The sequence below is a fragment of the Lacerta agilis genome, chromosome 2 (assembly GCF_009819535.1).
Source record: "Lacerta agilis isolate rLacAgi1 chromosome 2, rLacAgi1.pri, whole genome shotgun sequence".
Taxonomy (NCBI): Eukaryota; Metazoa; Chordata; class Lepidosauria; order Squamata; family Lacertidae; genus Lacerta; species Lacerta agilis.
In genome coordinates this window covers 47,419,854-47,439,111 of record NC_046313.1, presented here as the reverse complement: position 1 = coordinate 47,439,111, position 19,258 = coordinate 47,419,854, and the positions used below count along the sequence as shown (strand labels likewise).

Genomic DNA, 19,258 nt, shown 5'->3' with positions numbered 1-19,258 from the left:
AGAATGTCAACCACCACCTTGCCTGTTCTTGAGCAAAATAATTCAATGGGGCATGGAGATGAAACAAAGGGGCCCATGGTGCCCTCAAGCATCTGGTGGTGTGTAGAAGCTCCATCCATGTGCCCCACCTCTGTTTCTTTGCTTTCCTTTTCATTTGTGCCAGGCGGTCCTAGGTTAGGTTCTTCAAAAGCAAAAGTGCTCCTGAATTGCCACATCTGGCTTGGTTTGAGCAGTTGGATCAGGAGTGGAAACAGCAAGGAGCAATTCACCAGGAAGAGGAAGAAATTGGCAGCCAGCTGGAATGTGGTCGTTCTTTCCACAGGCCTATTACATAAGCACACTACTTGCCAGCAGTAAGGCTCAACAAATGTGACCTAAAACAGGAAAACTAAATGATAAATAAATAAATTCCTTCCAGTAGCACCTATGAATTAATTAATTAATTAGTTTGTTTGTTTTGACTATGGCAGACCAACACGGCTACCTGTAACTAAAACAGGAAGTTCACTTTCTGCCCTAGGTGCTCAGTTCAGCACAGGGCTGAGAGTAATATTTACAACTTTCAGCTTGCAATTGTTAAGGGAAGTGTGTGTGTGTGTGTGTGTAGCTCAACAATTATTTTGGGAGCCACTTTGTGCCATTCTCCACTGTTCCCCTCTGGACAACCTCCTTTGGCCCACATTCCTGTGATAGGCGGGACCCAGAGGCAAAAGTGGGTGGAGCCACTAATGCAAAATCTCCCATTGTAAAGCAGTGACCTGTTCTCACTGGGCTCTTGAGCATCCAGGGCCAGTCCAAGGTCAGGGTCTAAGCACACAGAGCTTACAACAAGGGTCAGGCAAACGGCAAGGTCAGAACAGCTCGTGATCAGAATGTGCAGAGGCTGACTCTTATCATCTGCCTTCTTGCAGATGAGGGCTTTCCTCTCAAGGAGACCTTTACTCCTGAGGAGCCCTTGTCTGTAGCCAGGCACTTATTTGGTTGAGACAGGTTTCCAATCTGCCATTTCCTCATGTCAGGGGCTGAGCTGACCCTGAGTGTGGATGGCCCCTCCTTTGCCTCTTCATAAGACCTTGGCTCCTCACCCCTGATGGAGCCTGACCCAGGGCTTGGTGTAAGGCTGACACCTCCTGATCCTCTTTTGGTGAGGACTCCCCCATCTCACCTCACTGTGACATGACAAGTAGGCTATTTCTACACATTGTCGTTGTTTAGTCGTTTAGTTGTGTCCGACTCTTCATGACGCCAGGCACTCCGGTCTTCCACTGCCTCCCGCACTTTGGTCAGAGTCATGTTAGTAGCTTGGAGAACACTGTCCAACCATCTCGTCCTCTGTCGTCCCCTTCTCCTTGTGCCCTCAATCTTTCCCAACATTAGGGTCTTTTCCAGGGAGTCTTCTCTTCTCATGAGGTGGCCAAAGTACTGGAGCCTCAGCTTCAGGACCTGCCCTTCCAGTGAGCACTCAGGGCTGATTTCCTTCAGAATGGTTAGGTTTGAACTTCTTGCAGTCCATGGGACTCTCAAGAGTCTCCTCCAGCACCATAAATCAAAAGCATCAATTCTTCGGCGATCAGCCTTCTTTATGGTCCAGCTCTCACTTCCATACATCACTACTGGGAAATGATGTATGGAAGTGAGAGCTGGACCATAAAGAAGGCTGATCTCCGAAGAATTGATGCTTTTGAATTATGGTGCTAGAGGAGACTATAATTCAAAAGCATCAATTTCTACACATACACCCCTCTTTTTCCTCCAATCAGGCAAGAAAAAGGCATCATCAGATTTCAAGGACATATTCCAGCCAGGCAAAAGATGTGAAGCAGGTCTAGTGAGTGGTGTGGCCTGGGGAAAATTCTGAGGGCCAGACAAAGTGGCCTGGAGGGCTGCACTCCCCTCCTGGCCCTGAGGTCCATCATCCCTGTGCTAGATATATAGCTACTCCTTGCATAAAATTTGGACAGGACCCTGAAAATGGCACAGGGCTCCCGGAATGTCTGCACCCTTTACTGCATGCCCTGTCATTCAAGTTAGTGTTGTCCATGATTCTGCAAGGCAGCATGCCATTGGTGGGCACAGCTGTCCTTCAGTGTCTGCTTCTTAAACTGTTCAGGATACTGCTGCTGTGTTGTTAATTCTGCTTCGTTTGCTTCCCAGAATGTGCAGGTTGCAAGGAGGAGATCAAGCAAGGTCAGTCTCTCCTGGCCCTGGAGAAACAGTGGCATGTCAGCTGCTTCAAGTGCCAAACCTGTGGGATTGTCCTGACTGGAGAATACATCAGCAAGTGCGTGTCTCCTCCCTATGGCCTGCTGGCCCACATTCCTCATGTCTCTGCCGAGTGGGTGGGGATTGCTTCAAAGCTAAGCATTTGACCTGTGCCCTTGGAGAAGGTCTCCAGGCTGCACCACCTGCCATCTCTCCTTCGACTTTGTACGTTGCATCCAAGCTGGGAAAGAAATAGTGACTCTTCCGTGCCTCCTCTTTTTCATTCCCTGTGTAATGCACAAAGAGGGGAGTTGTACATCTCTTTCTCCAGAAAGATATGCAGCCTCCTTTTGCATCTACCTGGAGGGAACCAGCAGATCACCTTTCCTACAAAATGTCCTTTGACAGGCCACAGGACTGCTGCAGTAAATATTGCACCTATCTCCTGTGTGTAGATGGATGAGAGTTGAAACTGTGACATTACAGACAGTGCCAGGAAATATTTGAGGCTATATAATGAGAACAACGTTTTCTCTTGACTGAGTAATGCAGAGAAATTACTTTCATTGGCAGTAAAGCTATCTTAAATTCCCTCAAGATAATTGTTTGTAAAACTGCCATCAGTACTGAAAGTCACTGGACAGCGTCTGCTAGAATCCCATTTAAAAGCCACATTACATTTTTACTGTGCAGTTAGTGATTTAATTACTCAATACACACTGGTTAATCAATGGACACTTTTAGCCCTTGAGTAATCTAGGCCTGATAGGGCAAAGGATCTTCTGAATCCTTTCACACAGAGACAAATCCTTGTGCTAGCATAACATGTGGATGTCTTTCTAAGTGCTGAGTTTATATACAGCGGGTTTATATACCAGTATATATGCAGCGGGCCAATAAAATAAAATAATAGTCACATAGCAATTCAACCATTATGTTTTGCAAGTTCCCTCCCCCTTCCTTTCTTAACCAAATATGAATGACTGTGTAGAAAGCGTAACGTGTGAAGCAGGTTTTGTCAGACTTAACACTCCTCAAAGAAAAGTCTACAGACATTTAATGCCTGCCTGCCTGTCTGTCTTTTTTAGTCTCCTTTATCAAAACTCCTCATGCTTTTCCCTCTGGTTATGATGTCAGAGCTCAAGCATGAGTCAGGGGCCTGCTCTCCATTGCGCTAAGCATGGTCATAGTTCTTTATTGGTGTTGGATGTGGCCACTGCACTAGGTTACTTCTTCAGTGTGCATAGACTGCATTAAGATCATTATCACATCTCGGTATCATAGCCCCCCCCCCTTGCAAGAGTGAGCAAACAGATCTGGAAGTCTTTCATTAACCATAACTTCTCATTTTGCGCAAATGAGGAAACTGCAGTTAACATCTTCAGAACATCACAGAATAGTAATACTGTATAGCTAGTGGAAATCTTCCTGGTTTGTTTGCTTCCATGGCAGAGGGAGGATTGAAGGGAGTGTGTACACAGCCAGCAGGCTTATTCTGATCTTGGCTTATTAAGTCAATATACGGTCATCCAAATTCACCCATTGTGTGCATTTATGAATCAATCTAATGTGGCTGAGAGCAGGTGGCTAGGGAAGTGTTCCCCCGAAGAGCTCATTCACTGCTCAACCAATCCCTGATAAAAACCCTGGTAAATAAAGAACTCCATTGGTCTCTGAATTGGGTCCAAGCAGGTTAGGAGCAGCTTCAGATTAGCAGGCAATAGTAGTTCCATGGTACCCTTATGCAATGACTCTCCAGTTCAAAATCTATCTGTCTGTCCCATAAAGTTCTATCCTACCACCAGGAGTGACAGGTGTCCTAAGAGACCATGAGAACAGGGAAACAACCTACCGCTAAGTCCATGAAAACCTTTTGAGAGCAATAAAAGCAGGAGTCTAGACTCACACGCCTCTTTGGTGTGGGCATCTCCCTTGCCACAGGGCACCTTTGTGCCCGAGAAACTGCCTTCCTGCTGCCTCCTGGGAACTGTGCTGAGGCACAAAGCTTAAACCTTCCATATAACTCTTTCCTTCCCTGTCCTGTGCAATGCAGCAATGAACAGGAGGCAGAGTTGTGGTGGAAAGATGTCCTAGAGCATGGGGAGCGAGAGGAGAAAAGGCAAGGAGTGGAAAGGCTGAGATCAAGGGAAAGGAGCCTCCTCAACCCCAATAATGTAAAGCAGCCTTTGTGAACTTTACTAAAGCTTCTGACTGGTCACCCAAATAAGCTCCTGGCAGGCTGCTTTCCCCCTTGGTGCCCTTCACTTGAGCACAGGTCACATTTCAGCATCATACAATAGAAATTCTGCTGAGGGGTGGGGAGAGATTCTTGACTATCCTTTTACCTCTTCTAAGCCTCATAGCCTGAATCTTTTCCCACAGGGATGGCATTCCGTACTGTGAATCTGACTACCATGCCCAATTTGGCATTAAATGTGAGACCTGCAACCGGTACATCAGTGGCAGAGTCCTGGAGGTGAGTTCAGTGCGGACAGGGCCCTTTCTCTAACACCAATGGTATTGTTGTTGTGATGTCAAGGAAGCAGAGCTTTCTGTTAGTAAGAGATACACAGGACACTATTTTTTTTTTCCTTTCTGACTTAAGGAATGGTACACGGTGCTGCTCAGACTTGTGACACTTCTCGTTACACAGGGATACATGCAGGTCTTTTTTTTTTTCAGCCGGAACTCAGTTCTGGCCTCTCTCAGGTGGGCACCATTGCCATTATAAAAGAACAAGAAACGTGTCCATAGTAAGTCCTGGCTCCTCTTTTTCTAGAAAAATGGTACTGGATACATGGATAACTATTGACTGCTCTAAGAAAGGGCTATCAGGTCAGGTGGTCTGGGGTTTTGTTTTTGTTTATTTGTTTGTTTTTGTTCCTGGCACTTTCTAAGCTCAGACACTGATTTTACCCCAAAAGTAAAATAGAAATTGTAATCATGTCACCAGTGTAAAGCTGGGGTAAAAGACTGCTGGCTCTCCAAGTGAGGCTGGACTACAACCTCCATCCTCCTTGACCATTGGTCATGCTGGCTGGGGATGATAGGAGCTGGAGTCCAGAAATATCTGAAGGGCCACAAGTTTGCCAGCCCTGTTGTAAGGGACTGGTTTTCTGGAAGGGTGTATGTTGCACTTCAGAACCTGAGTGACAGGAGGAGAATCAGCAACTGTGCATTACGATTATATAGGCAAGCCTGGAGGATGCTAAATATAGCAGTCTATTTATAACTGGAGTGGGGAGTGCTAAAAATTGGCACGGCTGTGTCTGAATTGCATAGCATGGAATGTGCGTTTTCATTTATAATCTGGTGGCTGCAGTGCCATCCTCCAGATCCAAGTATCATTGGGGGTTTTCTGAAAGTTTGTTTCCATTCCTCATGATGACAGAGGAAAACACACTGAAAAGGTATGAGGAATGCAGTATCTGGTGTAAATAGCTCAGTTGGTTAGAGTGTGGTGCTGTTAATGCCAAGGTTGAACCCCGCCCCCCTTGATTGGCCAGTGAATCCCAACCTTCTTTCCTCAGTCAGCAGCAAAATATATTAGAAACCTTCCTCATTTCTGGAAAAAGAATGTTTGTTGAATCAAAATGAAGTATACAAATGAAGCCATTTCAGGCAAATGTCTCCGATTTGCACCAACGAATTTTAGGTAAGCACAGAACTCCTCAGCTTCTGATAAAGTGCCAGACCTGTATCAGAAGAGCACTGCTGAGTCAGACCAAAGACCTATCGAGCCCACCATCCTGTTTCCCATAGCGGCCAACCAGATGCCTTTGGGAAGCCCATAATCAGGCTATGAGCGCCATCACCCACTCCTGCTGTTATTCTCCAGCAACTGGTATTCAGAGTCATGCTGCCTCAGATCCCCGTCATGAGAAGCAGCCAAGGGCAGGTTCATCCTCCCTGAATTTGCCTACTGCTTAAGTTGATGGGCATCACAGTGCAATGAAGGAGCAAATCCCATCGTTTAACTATGTGCTGTGTGAAGAAGTCCTTTGTTTTGTCTGTCTTGAATCTTCCAGTGTTTAGCTTTGCTGGATGATCGCAGGTTCTGATACTATGAGGCCGGGAGACATCTTCTATCGACATTCTCCCCACTATGCATAATTTTATTAACCTTTATTGTGTGTATCCTCCACTTTCTTGCCTTTTTGCGAAACTAAAAAGTCCCAGATCTTTCCTGATAGGGAATTTGCTCCTGTCCCCTGGTCATTTGGGGGGATGTGGCCTTTATCTGTACCTTTTCCATATCTACAATATCCTTTCTGACATGCAGCAGCCAGAACTGTGCAGAGAATTACAGATATGGTCACATCACAGATCAGTATAAATGGTATTATGGTATCCTCTTGAAGTGCATAAATAAATTAGGCAAAAATAGCCGGGCCCTTTGTCCATCAAGTGCCCAGCCTGTGCTCCCAGCCTGCAACAGAAGACGCCCTTATTGGGATTTTGATTCTATCACTCTTGATCACCTGCAATTGCTCCTGAAGAAAAAGAGGAGCAGTAGCTCAGAGCTACAGCATCTGCTTTGCATGCAGAAGGTCCTAAGTTTGATCCCCAGATTCTCCATGTAAGGCTAGGAGTATACTCTGTCTGACATCCCGGCGGAGGTGTATTTAGGGGAGCACGGCTGGTTTGCCTGCACTGAGTGCCAAGCTGAAAGAGTGTCACAGCAGGCGCTGCAACAATGACAAACAATGGAAGGTGAGAGTGGGGGGGGCACCAAATATTGGTGCCGCACAGAGTGCTGTTGAAATGTTAAAGCCCCAAATCCTGGAGACCTGTCTTCGATCCCAGAGAACTGCTGCCAGTCAAGTGCAGACAATACTGAGCTGGGTGGATCAGTGATCTGACTCACTGTAAGGCAGCTTCCTAGGTATGTATCTCCTCTCCCGAGTCCCAGGCATTTCAGCAATGCTGCTCGACTGTCTCTGTGGCTGCAATAGCCATCAATTACCCTACCTGCCCTCCAGGTGACATGAGCTCATTTCTCAGATGCTCCTCTCCATCCATCTACCTGAGAGAATGCTCTGTCACCAGGTTCCACACCCTGCCTCTCTCTGTTGCCGTGGCAACAAATCCTGCACAGCTGTTAGCCATGCAGCAATGTACTAGCAGGCAAAAGGAATTCATGGTGGATGAAGGCTGTGACTGCAAAGAGAAACTTGGGAGCCCAGGGCAAGCATTCCAGGACCCAGAGGTTTGTGGAGTGAGATAATTAAAGTGTTGACACTCCAGGGTGTTGGAGGGCAGAACAGGGAATGGCAGAACAGAAGCGTTGTGTTAATGTAAACAGCAAGCCAGGTGGGTCAGTGAAGATTACTTTGTCATCTTTGCACATTTAAAGTCCTCTTTTTTTAAGAGAGAGAGGAGAGAGAGAGAGAGAATTAATTTCCCCACTGCTAAAACATGCAGCCACTGGGTGGCATTCAACTAAGTTTTAAATTAATGGTCCTAATTCACTGGAATGGGTCTATTCTGAATAAAATTTAGTGGAATACCACCCACTGAATTTAAATGGGGCTCAGCTCATGCTGGGGCACAGATTCAGCTCCAGAATCTGTTTTCAGTGCCACATCTGATCCCTGAAATATGTGAAGAAATGGTGAAGAAAATTTTCTCAGAGCATGTGCAGAGTTTTGCCCTGAGCAACTGCAGCCTGTCACAATCAATTTAGTCACATGGAGGAAGGCAGATGGAAAGCTTGAATTTGGCACCTCTCTCCTCAGAAACTGAGCCCTGGCAGGGTGGTAATGAGGCCTGCCAGTCCTGCCACAGACGATCCTTTTTGTAGACTTTGAAAGATCCATGGACACGCCACTTTTGCATGGTTAGGTGCTTGTCAGTTTCATGTCAAGCTTTTGCTTCCCCACACCTGCACTGGCCATCTGCTTCCCAGACTTTAATAAAGGCCTGTCTCCAGAGTGAAATTGACATGGAGCTGCCACACATCCAACCATCTGACTATTCAAAAGCCCACACTAAAAGTCTCCTAAGACCCAGAGCGTATGCAGCAGCCCCTGAAGGCTGGGAGCTTAAGTCTTAAGTCAGTTTGCCAGCTGCAATTCAGTCGTCCCTCCACCCCATCTGTCTGCCCCACACAGTCAAGCCAAGACATGCGGAGCAGCCCTGGAAATGTGTTTTAATCTTACAGCCTGGCACAAAGGAGGGCAGCACTCCGAAGAGTGTCTTGATTCTAAGCATTTGGCCAGTTGATCTGCACTAGGCGTGCAACCTCTTAAATGTTGCTGCAGCTCAGTAGCAGAGATCACCTGATTGTAAGCTTCAGAATGCATAGAGCAGGTTGGAAGACTTCCAGAAGAGCAAGAGCATTGGATTTGCTCTCCAGAGCTGAGTTCCTGAGACATGCTCAATGGCTAAGAGTCCCTTCACTTCAACTGCAAAAGGCAAATTCTTGTATTTTCCACTACCGACATGGAGGGGAACCAAATGTCTGAAAACACAGAACAAATGTGAGCTTCCCAGGCTGCTGCGTCTCAATTTTTTGGACACGTTTTCAGAAACATCTCTCCTCTCTGCCTCCTATGCTGCTCTAAATAGACACAAACAGTGGGCCTGACTTTCATATTTCCCAGAACATTTGAGACAAGCCTTATTCAGCACCTTCTTTTTACTCCTTGATTTCCTGAATTGCGTCTCTCTAGGGGGATCCCTGGAGCCTGGTCAAGGGGAACTCCTTGTCTAATCCTGACGATGGGATTGGCTGGAAATAGGTCAGCTGGGCTCTGGGAAGAGTCTGTGTGTGACCCTGGAGCACAATGCAAAGCGGAGAGGAGAGCCTGATGTGTTGCGTAAGGATGGCTGCAGAGCCATGGGGCAATGGAGAGGTCCTGTGGGCATGGCGCGACCTCTTCTTCTGAGAAAAATCCAGAGCACAATCCCTTTGCCGTCTTTTCCAGTCATATCTTGGCATGCAAACTCAGCCTCTTGGGGGTTGTCTTGCTCGTGCTGAGCACCGGAGGTGTTGTCTCCTAGGAAGACTAAGCCTGCTAGCTGCAGCGATCACAAATCAGACAGGATGGTGGGGGGATGCCCAGGAGTTTGGTACCCGGAGGGTAGTAATGCCTAGGATCCTATTGCCCTCCAAGCAGTAGACTCCTATCATCCTTCTTGACAAAGTGTGGCATAAGTGTGCCTTTAACTATCCTCAGCCATAATCAGCCATCATATGCTTACGCCTCTGGTTGTCCCATATGGCTCTAAGATGTGCAGCCAGCTATGGATGATTAATGAGTCTTAAAGGAACGACAGTGACACACACCCCTTTGAATTATAATAAGCAGTGCATTCATAGTAGGCAGCACTGGGCTCTCACAATGACTGTAATTTTAATCAGTATAAAATAAACAAGGAGGTTGTGATTTGGTCTGTCGGGAAATTGCACCTCTGCTAGAGGTGATGCTGAGACAGCTTAGGGACTTCCTTCACTTGTCGGTCAAACCAAGTCCAGAAAAGGCAGGTTGGGTTTGGTGGCTAGAGTATCTAGTTGAGGGGTGGTGAACCTCTGACTCACCGTGCCTCCAAAACACCACAGGGAAAGCGTGCTTAATGTATTTGTACCTAGTTCCAAGGCTAGCCTGTCTCTTAATGTTCTCGACCGAGAGACCAAATCTAAAAGGAAGAGTAGCCCCTTCTAGTTTCACTGTATGATTACAATCCAGCAAAAGGTAATGAAACACAGTAAAGCAAAGTGCAAAATAAACAAAACTATAAAGCCAAGGCAATTAAACATCACTAAAAGCAATAAAATCAAGCAACCAGCTAAAAACAATTATGACATAATTTTCAAGTTGGCTGCTGGACCAAAGGAACTGTAGACTAAATGGAGAAGTAATATGGGATGGAATTTTGATGATGACAACATCATGCAGATGCTGTGTGAAACTTGCATGAACAAGCAGCAATGTTTGGAAATGGCCACAATTTTAAAACAAACAAACCAGTCCTATTCCTAGCAGAAACTCTCTGTCCTATTTCTATCCGGCTCTTTCATTAAGAGATTAGGGCAGTGAGGGTTTCCCCCCAACACACATCCCTTGTAGTCCATACTTAATTGTAGAATTGGGCAGCACATGATTGTCCCAGCCCTAGACCTCCTACACACCAGGAGAGACCATAGCATGCTAGACGGAAAGGTGAGGGGCTCTGTCTCCCCCCCAGTACCATTTTGGCAGCATGAAGGTGGAAAGTGATGGATGCCAAGGGACGCTGCTGCACTAGTGGGATCAGCCCAAGGGCATTTCTTTTGCACTGGGAGCTTAGCACTTGATCCTATATGAGCTGCCGCCTCAGTCCAGTGGCTCATAGGATTGGGTTGCAAATCCCACAGAACCTTTTACTTCTCCTCTGAGAGTGGGTCTCTGGGCTTAAGCAGCCAGCTTCCTTGACACAATTGCATTAGATGGCATCAATCTGTTATTTGATTTTATACCCATATCACTTTAGTGACAGGCAAATCCTGCAGTGACTCAGCCAACACGTTCTCGTAAATCTCCATGGAGCTCTTCCAGAGGATGTGTAGATTAGCAGGGAGAGTGTCTCACTGAAGGCACTGGAGAATTTCTGCAAAGGTGGAGCAGGGAGGGGAGGAAGACATTTGTTGCTTTTAGCTGTAAGCAACTGAGTGATCCATTCACTCCATTTGCATGATCATCATTGATTTCCGTATTCCCGCCCTTTAAAACTAGGAAACGTGTGAGGAGAAACATTGGATAATGCAGCAACATAACAGAGGGCTGAAGCACTGGTCTTGGTTGTCTTTTTAGCAGCCCAGCCAGCTCCTTTACATCTTCTTTTCTATGTGTTGAATGAGTCTTGCATCAGGATGACGGAGGAATTTGATTCCATTCACATTCAACCTACCAAATCTGCACTTTCTGAAACAATACGCAAACTGAAACCCAGCCATCCTTTGGAATTTGCACTTCTTTGAATTTTACAATAAAGTTCTGCAGCCAAGTAATGTGTACAAAAATGCATACACTAGAATAAAGTGTGCATAAAAATACTTACTGAATGAAAATAATGTACAAAATCGCATTGTGATAGGGAACAATGCTTTGTGAAAAAATAATGTTTACGTTGGGCAAATTGCATGATTATGTATGTTAGGAGAAATTCACATGAAAATGCTGGTGAATTTTCAGGAGTGATATATATATATACACACACACACACACGGCAAAATGATTTGGAAATGTCAAGGACTGAATTTAAGATTAGAAAAATGGGAAACTGACAAAAACCAAAAGTAATAGGTTCAACCTTTCCTAGTTTGCACTGAGGACAAATTGACTCCCAAAAGTGTTTGGTATAAAAATTATCCACATTTTCTGTATAATGGAAAATGCAGTGTGGGATTTCTGACGTCCAAGTAAACTGGCTTTGGCTGTTGGCAGCGAGGGTAAGAGCAGGACTTACATTATTGATAAAAATGCTTATTTAAAAGTTATCAGTGCACATGGTGGGGGAAGAGGAGAGGTAGGTGCAAAGTGGGTGAAGGAATTGCCTCTCTGTCTTCATTTGAAGGACATCCCATGATTTAACTAGGTATTATCGATGCTGCCCATGTGTCCAGATTATCTGGTAGCATCAGCCTTGTTCAGGCATTTGCCTGAAAATGTGCAGGCTCAAACTGGGAACAGGGCAGGGTTGTGCATGCAAGCTCTGTCCCTCGCATCCGTGAGTGCACTCAGAAACCCTGAACACTAGGACATATCTCAAGAAATATAGGGCTTGGTGCAGATAACAACCCAAGATGCATGCTGTGGGCTGGCGGGCTGGCTGGGCCAGCCTTTAATCATCACTGAGCTCTGAGGCTGGTTTTGTGGCAGGGTTCACAGCAACTCCATAACATATGCAAGCAGCTTAACAATCATAGGAGAGCAATGGACTTTGTTCCATTTTTGTGCAACAATTATTCAGGCAGAAATGACAAGCCATGAAGTACATTAGGGCAAATGGGACACTGTCCCACCAACCTCAGTCTGCCCTCAGCTAGCCCCCACCCTGCCTGCCTTCTTACTTACAACCAGGCCAGAGAGTGGCCCTTGCTGTCAACTTCTTCCTCCTCAGTCTCAGTGTTGCCCTTGTAGAACTCAGCAGGGTGGAAGAGAATGGGGGCAGAACTAGGATTGATTAGTTCTGTCTGCCAGTGGCTGTGATTGCACCTACCAGTGGCTCCTATGCAGGGCCGTCTTAAGTATATTTGGCGCCCTGGCACCAAGATCCCTCCAGCGCCCCTCGTGCCGGAGGGTGTGGTGTGGTGTGGCGGGCGGCGGCAGCAAGTAAGCCCCTCCGAGCCCTGCTGCGGGAAGGCACTGAGGGTGAGGGCCCACAGCCGGACACCTCTTGCGCGACTAGCGCACAGTCTGCAGGGTGGGCAGCATGGAGAACGCGGCCCGAGAGCGAGGCAGCGGTGGCGGCGGGAGCCTCAAGCGGCTTCCGGAGCCGCAAAGAGCGAGCGGCCACTGAGGCGCCCCGGGAAGTGGTGCTGCAGGGAGTGGAAGACGGACTGGCGGAGGGGATTCCCCGCCGGGCAGGACGCGCCAAGGAGGAGAGGCAAGGCGGGCATGTGATCCTAGCTACGTCCACCAGCCTCTCAGTGCAGGGCACTGCGCGCTGCCACTACCGCTGCCAAACGAGCCTGACGCGTCTCCTGCATGGAGGGATTGGGGCGCGCGCCGCGTGGTCACTGCGCGGAAAATCCTCTGGGCAGGTGCGGATGTTCGGCCACCTGCCGAGTGCAGCCCGAGAAGAGGTGGGCAGCCATTGCGCCCTGGCGTGATGCGCCACCAGCCCCAATGGACGAGACGTCCCTGCTCCTATGCCAGCATCAGTTGACCTCTTGACCAGTCTACCAGTCCCAGTGGATACCACCCACCAGTGGTTGGCAAAACTGGTGTACCATTGCTTGATTGCTGTGCTGACAAGCCTAACTGGCAACTATGTGTTGCAAGACTCATGTGGCCCTTTCTTAGGAAAGCCATTGCTGGTTTTAATGCTTGCTTTAGCTTTAAAGGTCGCTTCTCTAATTAAAAGCCTTCACTATCCTTCCCCCTCCCCACACCCTTCAACAATCCCTCATCCTTCCTTCTATCATTATTATTATTATTATTATTATTATTATTATTATTATTATTATTATGTTGCTGCTGGTGCTGCTGCTGCTGTAAAATGTCCCTTTGGGAGCAGTGCTTTGCACAGAATGGGGCTGATTGCACCAAGTTAAACCAGTGGCTGCATCTGAGCTCTGAAGCCCTGCAAGTGAGCCTATAATTGAAATCCTAGCAGACACTTTTGAATGGAAGCAAGCTACCAATTAAGCCTATTATCCTTGTTTTAAAGGGCAGGGAGAACAGCCCTCTTACATCACAAGTGGGCGAAATAGTAGGTTGCTATTTCTAATCCTGTTGAAGGCAACAGAAAAATAAAAGTTGCCCTCTCAAGAGAAATCAGGACTGAACACTCAGAAAGCAAACATGGCTTCCGTTTGTGCTCCGGCGTAGACTTGAACATTCAACTTCATTGCAGCCATTGCTCAGTGCCAGATCTGTCCAACATCACCAGATGATGATGGTTCGTTTAGTGACAGCTTGTAAAACAAGAATGTCACACTATTCCAGTGGTAGTTTAGTTCACAGCTAGGATGACACTCTGGGCTTGTCTGTGCTGTGACTTGTCACCCTGCCCAACTCTAGCAAAGTCACTGGATTGACATAAGCTGAAAGTTGGTGGGGAAAGATGACCCTTTTATTCAGTGTGACAGATCTGAGCTCGTGGGCTTTCTTTGTCACAGAGCTATCACTAGGGTGGATCCCACAAGCTCTCTCCCTCTGTAATATTCGAATGACCCCATAGATTATGTCAAAGACTAATGCAGAATTCTGAGTTTGAAGAACCAATTTTATGTTTCAGTGGCTAGGTGCCATTCTGATGTCCAGTTTTATACCCAACAGCCACTCCATTTGCTAGGTGTAAAAGGCAGCATCTAGTGCTAAGCAATAGTGGACTTCAGTAGCAACTCAGGGCTTGTCCACACCTCCGCTTCTCCTGTGTCCAGAAACCAGGGGTCCAAGTAGTTTCCCACTTGTCCTGTGCTTTCTAGGCATAAGTTTGGGTGGTTTTGCCATTGCCCCACCACTTTCCCCCAGAAAACACACTCTTTAATGCTAAATCAGAGCAAACATCAATCTGGAGAAAACCCAGTTGACATTTTCTCTGATTCAGCGGTAAACAGCGGATTTTCCCAAGGGAAAGTAGTGGGGCAAGCGGAAGTGTGAATGAACCCTGGAACTCTGGCACTGGAACAAAAGAAATACCCTGCACTTTGTTTCTCACAGTGGTCAATGAGATGACTAGCCCACCCCACTGTTGTTCCCCAGTGGGTGGTATTCAGAGGCATCATAACTAGTGACCATTGACAGCTTTTATTGCCATGAAAATTGCAGGCACATGGGGGGGCCCTAATCTGGATTGGGACCACAGTGGGGGCAAAGGGTTAAAGAGCCCCCACAGCCACCATGCACTGCACACCACAGTCCTGATCTGAACTGGAGCTGGTCATTGCTTGCTATTTCTGCAAGAAATAATATGTGCTCAAGGACAAGCCATGTGTCCAAGTGCTGGTTTTGAGTTTTCTAAATTGCCTGGGTAATTCAGATTATGATTCCCACCTAAAGATCAAGTTATTTTAGAGCATCACTCCTCTGGGACTTTTCCTTGATTGTTGTCTCCTAGGAGTAGATCCTTTTTGGTTGTGGCTCCTTATTTAACCTTGGGACTCTCTTCATTGATCTAGCCACAGCGCCCCTTCCTTGATAGCTTTAAGGAAGCAATTTAAAACTTTTTTTTTGTTCCACCAAACTTCAGAATTGTTTTAGTGATGATATTTTATGTTGTTGGTGATGGCTGCTTTATTCTTTCAGTAAACCACATTTTGATGTGTTGTGGTGATGGAGGGGGGTGTTAGGCAAAAGTCAAGATTAAGAGATATTAAACAAATAAAATAATTCTTACAAGAGTGCTATTGAAACGTAAGTTGACTAGACCTGTTTGCCTGATGGTCTTCTTTTCTGTCATTCATTTGTTTAGGCAGGAGGGAAGCATTATCACCCCACTTGTGCCAGATGTGTGCGTTGTCACCAGATGTTCACAGAAGGGGAAGAGATGTACCTCACAGGTAGGAACACCAGCTTCTGGGGTGAAAGGTCTCACTCTGGAGTTGACTGTCTACTTCTCTCCCAGCTTCATACACAACCTTGGTATTCAAAACTCGGAGCTGCTAAAATTCCTTAAGGGTGTTGTGAATGTTGCTTGAGTGTTGGGCCCTCCACATTTTTCTTAGAGATGAATTTATTAATCTTCACGATGCATTGCGAGAAGCAGATATTTCACATTAATCAATCCTGTCTCACGGAGACCCGTGTTGAGAGGCCACATGATGAAGCCCTGAGGCCAACTTATTTGCATTTCCTGTTTGCAACAAGTTCAGATCAGTTGAGAAGTTGTGGTGGTACGTGCCCTTGCAAGAGGAAGAGAGAAATAATTACTGGGTCTCAATGTGAGCTTAGGGTGTCTTTCCCCTTATGGATCTATTCTCAGCTTTGGTGGGGGGAGTGTTTGTCCCTTAGACAACCTTTAGGTGCTCGTCACCCTGAGTCACTAATTACCCTGTGTCTGTCTGTGTTAATTGCAGGGTTGGCTACTCCCACCCTCGCACTGCTGGAGTAGTTGGCTTAGGGAGGGGCTGTTGTCTATATTGGGTGGCAATTGATGGTTGCTTCATTGTGGGGGAGCAGAAATGCCATTAGTGTCACATTGGCCCATCAGCCAGAAATGCTGCCACTATGATGGGGGAGTAGAGAAAGGGCAACTCCTCCATGCATTGCACCTGGCCATCATTGCCTGATCCTCCAGCCCATGAGAGGATCCTGTTGCTATGGTGACCACGGCCCTCAAAAAACGTTGTGCCAAGAGGCGGGAACGTATACAGATACAGGGTAGAAGAGAGGGTGGGTGGGATTCTGCCTGTGGAAAATAATTGTTCATTCTGTGACTGGGAGGGGATAAGCAGGGCCGTCTCGTCCATTTGGGCTGGTGGCGCGGCACACCAGGGCGCCGGGCCCCCAGGGGCGCCCCCACGAGCCCGCCGGCATACCAGGCGCCCCCTCCCCAACCCGACCCCACAGGCGGGTGGGCGGGTGGGCACTCGCGAACCAGCGGCACAGCCCCATCTTCGAGCGCAGCGAGCAGGGGGAGTAGCGCAGCCCCGCCAGCAGCTTCCCCCCGCCCCCACGGGCGGCCGGGTGCTTGCGCCGCCAGCGCTCTCCCCCGGAAGCCCAGAACGCATGGGGGCGCCGGAAGGATCGAGCTCACCGGCATACCGGCTGCCCCCCTCCCCAACCCGCCCCCGCCTCCCATCCCGCTCCAGCGCCACACCCCTCATCCCCTGCTCGTCCCCCCTCCCGAGGGGCGGCAAGCGTGAGAGGGAGGCAGCGGAGAGGCGGTAAGCGGGGGGTGCCGGAGGGATCACTGCGCCACAGCGGCCGATCTCCTTAAGACGGCCCTGGGGATAAGTTACATGGCCATGAGAAGATTGGGATTGGCTTTCACACGCTTTTACTCCGATTCTATCTGAGCGTATGTTCCCCGCATGGGGCTAAATCAGCCAAGATTTCATTCCCAACTTCATTTCCGTCCCTGAATTCTTCTTTTTCGACCTCCTTTCCCCACACCTTCTTCTTAAGCAGGGTTCTCTACTTACATTATTTCCATCACTTCAGGGAAAGGGCTGTACCTCCGTGGTAGAGCAGCTGTTCTCAATGCAGAAGGTCACAAGTTTGATCCCTAGCATCTCCAGGTAGAGCTGGGAAAGACTCCCTGCCTGAAATCTCAGACAGTGTAGATCAGGGGTCAGCAACCTAAGGCCCATGGGCCAGAAGCGGCCCGTGGAGGTCATTTGACCAGCCCCTGAGCCGCCCCCGAACTGAGGTGCCCACTCACACGCTGCGCTGAACCGGCACAGCGCAGCGTGGAGACTCGCTTCCATGGTGCTGGAAATTGCATCTGCGCAGACACAGACTTCGAAAATTGCATCTGCGCATGCACAGACGCCCAAAATCATGGGCGGGCGGGCAGGCCATCCAGGCCACGGCGGTATCTCCGCAGGACCGATCTGGCCCAGGCAAGATAAACCTTGCTGACCGCTGGTGTAGATGGTCCTAGGCTGGATGGACCAATGGTCTGACTCAGTATAAGGCATCTTCCTATGTTTCCTATCAGCAGCTTTATGCGCACCCCTGTCTTAGGATACATTTCCAATATAATAGAGGAAGGATAAATGTCCACTTATCACATTAAATGGCTGTTCAGAGCAAGTCTGGTTTATAGAAACATGTCTTACTTGGGAAGTAGAAGGTGTTCTCTTTCCCATGTTGTAAGCTGAGGAGTTGGACAAGTTAATTAATGGAGACTGCCTTAATTGGCCAGGCAGAACTGCCAAGGAACTTCCCTTTGTTAGGAAGATTGGCTGGTTGTTCTTAGAAATACCTAAGAAATACCTAGAATAAAGATATTTCTCCTCTAAGAAGTCTCCAGGAATTTCCTTCCAAAGGAAACCAAGACCAGGTAACTACTGCACCCTTGAAGCTTCTCGTTGCTTGAGAAGTAGAGAGAGTGTAGCAATATGTTTCTAAACATCCTGAAACCTATGTGTGCATTTGCGTCTTCACAAAAATAATGTTGCAACAGGTGGGAATGGGGGGGGGGCAAGTTAATGTTTTCTTTGGGAAAAGCTAGTAAGTTGCAGTTTGCCCACTGGACAAACCAGTAGCTCTGATGTAGCCAAACCCTGCAGTCTTCCTTGCACTGGTCCCCAGTACAGCGGTACCTCTGGTTAAGAACTTAATTCATTCCGGAGGTCCATTCTCAACCTGAAACTGTTCATAACCTGAGGTACCACTTTAGCTAATGGGGCCTCCCACTGCCGCCGCGCCGCTGCACAATTTCTGTTCTCATCCTGAAGCAAAGTTCTTAACCTAAGGTAAAATTTCTGGGTTAGTGGAGTCTGTAACCTGAAGCGTCTGTAACCTGAGGTACCACTGTACATGCTGATCTCTGGTCTTCCTGGATTGCAGACCAGGATGTTGACCAAACCAGCTTGGCGATTTGGTCTGCATGCAACTCCTCGAAAGGTATTGACATGTGAGTTCCCCCATCACCCATAGGAGCTTCTAATGCTGCTACAAGAACAAGGTCTACTGCTTTGACTTCTCCTATTCCATCACTCAATAATAATCAGTTGTACAACAAAAGAAAAAGAAAAAAAACTGGGGTGAGGAGGGAGTTACCGGTAATCTTTTCAAGTCCTGAACACAAATCTTATCAAGCTAGTAAAACAGGTGCTCACTTTTCTGCTGGACTCCATTATGATGATAGTATTTTAACCCATTCCGATTTCGCTTTGCGCCTATGGCAGTGTTATACATTTTTCAGGTATCCGTCTGGCAGGTTGGATGATGGATGATGTCTATGAATTGCCAGGTAGATAGCATGCAAGAATAACAACAACAGCTGTAATCTTATCCTGACCTTTACCAGCAACCACGACTAGTCAGCTTTGAGACCTAGGTCAATAGTAAAATGTCCATGGGAGGATGATACAGCCACAGATTTGAAACATGTGGAATCATATTACAGTATAAGTGTTGTGTCTCTTCCTAGCATCCTCCTTTTCAGCACCAGCTGGTAGTTTGTTCCTTTGACCACACCATTAAGGTGAAAGGATCTTCGGAAAGTCAATAAAAATCAATGGCATGCAGCGTCACCGCTAAGTCTGAAAGCATGTTTCTTTCCTCCCTGCTATAGGGATGCAGATGAGTGAGGGGAAGGGCATCTGAATTTCACTCTAAAATGGCCACCCATATCCAATTGAGGATTAATGTTATGTATTTAATATATTGATGTACTTGCCTTTCTGCCCAAACACCCAAGGTGGTTTTATTGAATTGTCTTGCATTGTATTTTC

General features: G+C 47.4%; 1 protein-coding gene across 18 annotated transcripts in view; it reads left to right on the top strand.

Annotated features, from left to right (window-relative positions):
* ABLIM3 (actin binding LIM protein family member 3) overlaps positions 1-19,258 on the top strand; it is a 142,070-nt gene that overhangs the window by 93,421 nt on the left and 29,391 nt on the right. For all 18 annotated transcript variants that reach the window (XM_033139918.1, XM_033139935.1, XM_033139934.1 and 15 more), the window contains exons 5-7: positions 2,155-2,281; positions 4,585-4,678; positions 15,325-15,412. In XM_033139918.1, the coding sequence (XP_032995809.1) occupies positions 2,155-2,281; positions 4,585-4,678; positions 15,325-15,412 (309 nt within the window). The remainder of the gene's footprint in view (positions 1-2,154; positions 2,282-4,584; positions 4,679-15,324; positions 15,413-19,258) is intronic.